The sequence below is a fragment of the Etheostoma spectabile genome, chromosome 15 (assembly GCF_008692095.1).
Source record: "Etheostoma spectabile isolate EspeVRDwgs_2016 chromosome 15, UIUC_Espe_1.0, whole genome shotgun sequence".
NCBI classification, from domain to species: Eukaryota; Metazoa; Chordata; class Actinopteri; order Perciformes; family Percidae; genus Etheostoma; species Etheostoma spectabile.
Window position 1 is genome coordinate 29989808 of NC_045747.1, and position 3232 is coordinate 29993039.

General features: G+C 42.0%; 1 protein-coding gene across 2 annotated transcripts in view; it reads left to right on the forward strand.

Annotated features, from left to right (window-relative positions):
- The window catches only part of scpep1 (serine carboxypeptidase 1), an 8890-nt gene that overhangs the window by 3950 nt on the left and 1708 nt on the right, over window positions 1–3232 (forward strand). For both annotated transcript variants that reach the window (XM_032538642.1, XM_032538643.1), the window contains exons 6-10: window positions 1050–1122; window positions 1808–1845; window positions 1926–2054; window positions 2739–2823; window positions 2931–3044. In XM_032538642.1, coding sequence (XP_032394533.1) covers window positions 1050–1122; window positions 1808–1845; window positions 1926–2054; window positions 2739–2823; window positions 2931–3044 — 439 coding nt within the window. The remainder of the gene's footprint in view (window positions 1–1049; window positions 1123–1807; window positions 1846–1925; window positions 2055–2738; window positions 2824–2930; window positions 3045–3232) is intronic.

Here is a 3232-nt window from a genome sequence, read left to right on the forward strand (position 1 = left end):
AAACGACAGTAAGAACAATGTGATAACTTTCATGCAAGTCAGCAGTTTCAGGTTCAGGTCCAGGTTACTTTATTGGTACCCATAGGTAAACTAGGTCTACAGTCTAAGAGGCAGGACCTCCTTAACCCTTTGTAGGCCACCACATCACATGCAACACACCAAACATTAAAACATATAAAACATGGATAAAAAGGAATAGAAAACCTTTTGTGCAAGTAATTCTACAGTTTGTTCAACAGAGTGAATACCGTTGGGACAAAACTGTTTTTGAATCTTGTAGTTCTACAACCAAAGACTTTTAGCCTCCGTCCAGAAGGTAGATACTGGAATTCTCTATTCAAAGGGTGTAGGCTGTCTCCTAAGATGACCATAGCTATCTGCTGTAGTTAGCATACAGTGTTGTGGGGTGCAGCTGGGGCTCCCCAGTCAGCTTACTTGAACATCTTACAATTTGATTTAGGCCATTCTTGTGCTTAACGCAAACACACCCAATCCATGACGCTAAGGAGAAAGATATGATGATTTCCATCAAGGCATGATAAAATCATAATGGTCTTGTCTATATGAAAACAGTACGATTTTCTCAAGCAGTATAGACACTGTTGTCCTTTTTTACAGACAGCGTCACAATTCTCCTGGAAATGAATTTTAGAGTCAATAATTGTCCCTAGTTGACCATTTATAGTTATGGCCTCATATCCTGGACTTTTACCAAAATCAATGTATATATCCTGTGTTTTGAATACGTTCAATTGAAGGTTTGTTAGTCGTGTGTTAAAAGAAGATGGAATTACTTTTTCTATAATTCCAGTCAACAGTATGGGGATAGGGTTCCAGAAGCTAGCCCTGTATTACTTCAGAAACATCACTAAATGTCTTCGGTAAATCCTGAATTTGCCACGGCAAGCCAATGACAATGACTGGATCGGGACCTGTGACGCTTGTGATTGTAATTTGAATGTCCATGCACCCTATTAAAAAAGTTGGAAAGAAGAGAGGTCAACACCATGTAAAATAACTCTGTGTGTTTGTGTCTCTCGTCTGTCCAGGCCATAAGACAAGGGACAGTGAAATGCAACTTTGCTGGTGTGGCACTTGGGGACTCTTGGATTTCCCCACTGGGTCAGTATCAGTCAGTCCAACATTGCAATCTTTGTATATGCTCATCAGAAACAACCCCCACTGGAATGCTGCACATCACAGCAACATTCAATTTACATTACACATTGGCAAGGCAGCATCTGCATGAATTAAAGTTAGCACAGTGCTCTGTAATCCTCAGTAGAAATCCTTCCTACTAAAGCAGTTACTTAGATGTATTTAGTGGACTTGGACATGTAGGAAAATAACAGCTGCTTTCTGCTTGGAAATGGAAAGTAATCAGTCTTGGCATACTTGTATCACACGTCTCATTGAGAAGTATGCTGTATAGCCTGAAAAAAGTTAGGCTATTTCTGGGGAGGGGTCAACTTCACAACAGATTTCTGTCTGTAGACTGTTCTGTGGCCATCAAAAGAGGTAGAATTTTAAGAAAATCTTAAGAGTTAAGATTAAGAGTTTAAGATTAAGAGTTTTAATGCTGATTTTTCCTGACAGTGCTAATAACAATGAATACGTTTTTTGTTAAACAACATGTGTGATATTTCCCCAGAGCCATGAAATTAAAAGAATACATTATTAAAGAGAGTTTGAGTTGCTCAGCAGGCGTTTACCGTGGTTATTACTTAGCCAATAGCCAATCAACAGGAAGAACGTTGGATACATTCCACCAGACTGATAATCGATAAGACTTCTGCTTCCTCCACAGACTCTGTCATGACCTGGGGACCGTACCTCTACACTACTGTAAGTTTTATATTACACATGTGTGTGCTGAAGCTGGTGTGTTGAGTTTCCATCTGACCCTGGCTCCTTTTGCTGTGTAGTCGCTGCTGGATGATTACGGCCTGGCCGACGTCAGCAGCGCCGCCGAGGCGGTGAAGCGAGCCGTGGAGCAGCAGCAGTTTGACAAAGCCACAGAGCTGTGGTCCGTGGCTGAGACGGTGGTGGAGCAGGTGGGTACAGAACGTCGTCCACATAGCATTCTGGGATGGGAGAAAAACTTGCTCTGGTTTATTGACATTTCTTTAAACCAGGGGTCTTTTTAAGACGTTTTTTAAGCCAAGGACCCCTTAACTGAAAGACAGATGGAGCAGGGACCCCCTACTACATATATTGTATACAATAAAGTTGCATATTAAACTGGGCCTATGATAACGTGTAGGGCGGCTTAAAGCTTGCTTACTTTTTTTGCGTAGAATACTAAGCTATTAATATATGAATTGTTTGGCATCTTTTACTGTAGACTATCTTTTACCTAGAGGTAAAATAGGCCTCACGATACGATATCATCGCAATTCTTATGTCACAATACGATACTATTGCGATTTTTACATCTGTTTCATCTAAAAAGATACATTTCTGTTTGTTTATTATTACTTCAATTTTATTGCTGCGAAATGGGATTGTCAAGCAGACAAACTGACCAACCCATATATAATGAAAGATCGATACTTCTTCTGTGTATACTGATACAGTATCGCCACAGAAAATATCGCAATACTATACTGTATCAATCCCCCCCGACATTTGTTAACACATTGTGCGGATTGTAATTTTCTCCATATTGCTGCATACCTTAATTCCAGCCCAGTGGGCATCATGTGGTTTAATGTGGCCTGCGTTTTCTTTCATGTCAGAACACCAATGGAGTGAACTTCTACAACATCCTGACCCAGGACACGGACGACAGACGCACCTCTGTAGCGGGAGAAGACTTCATCGGTGAGACGTGCACTCTGTAATAACCGCTCATTGGATTTGGAGAGATGGAATGGTTCCTTACATGACTCTGAATGTGAAAGCTTGAACCAATGTTCTTTCTCCGCCAGCTCTGCAGACACGTCGCCATATTCGACCCCTCCACAGCCAATCACTGAGTGAGCTGATGAATGGACCAATCAGGAAGAAACTGGGTATCATCCCCCAAAATGTCACATGGGGAGGTACATTGATCTCCACATTTGAGTCCCTTCAGTTTTAGTTTGACAGACATTCTTAAGGCTATTTCCTTGCCAGGGTGCCTGGTTGTCTCACATGGTTGAGTGTGGGCCCCATGTTCAGGGGCGCAGTCCATGTCACAGTAGCCGTGGTTTGGGTTCCGACCTCCGCCCCTGTTGCAAGTTGTCCCCCC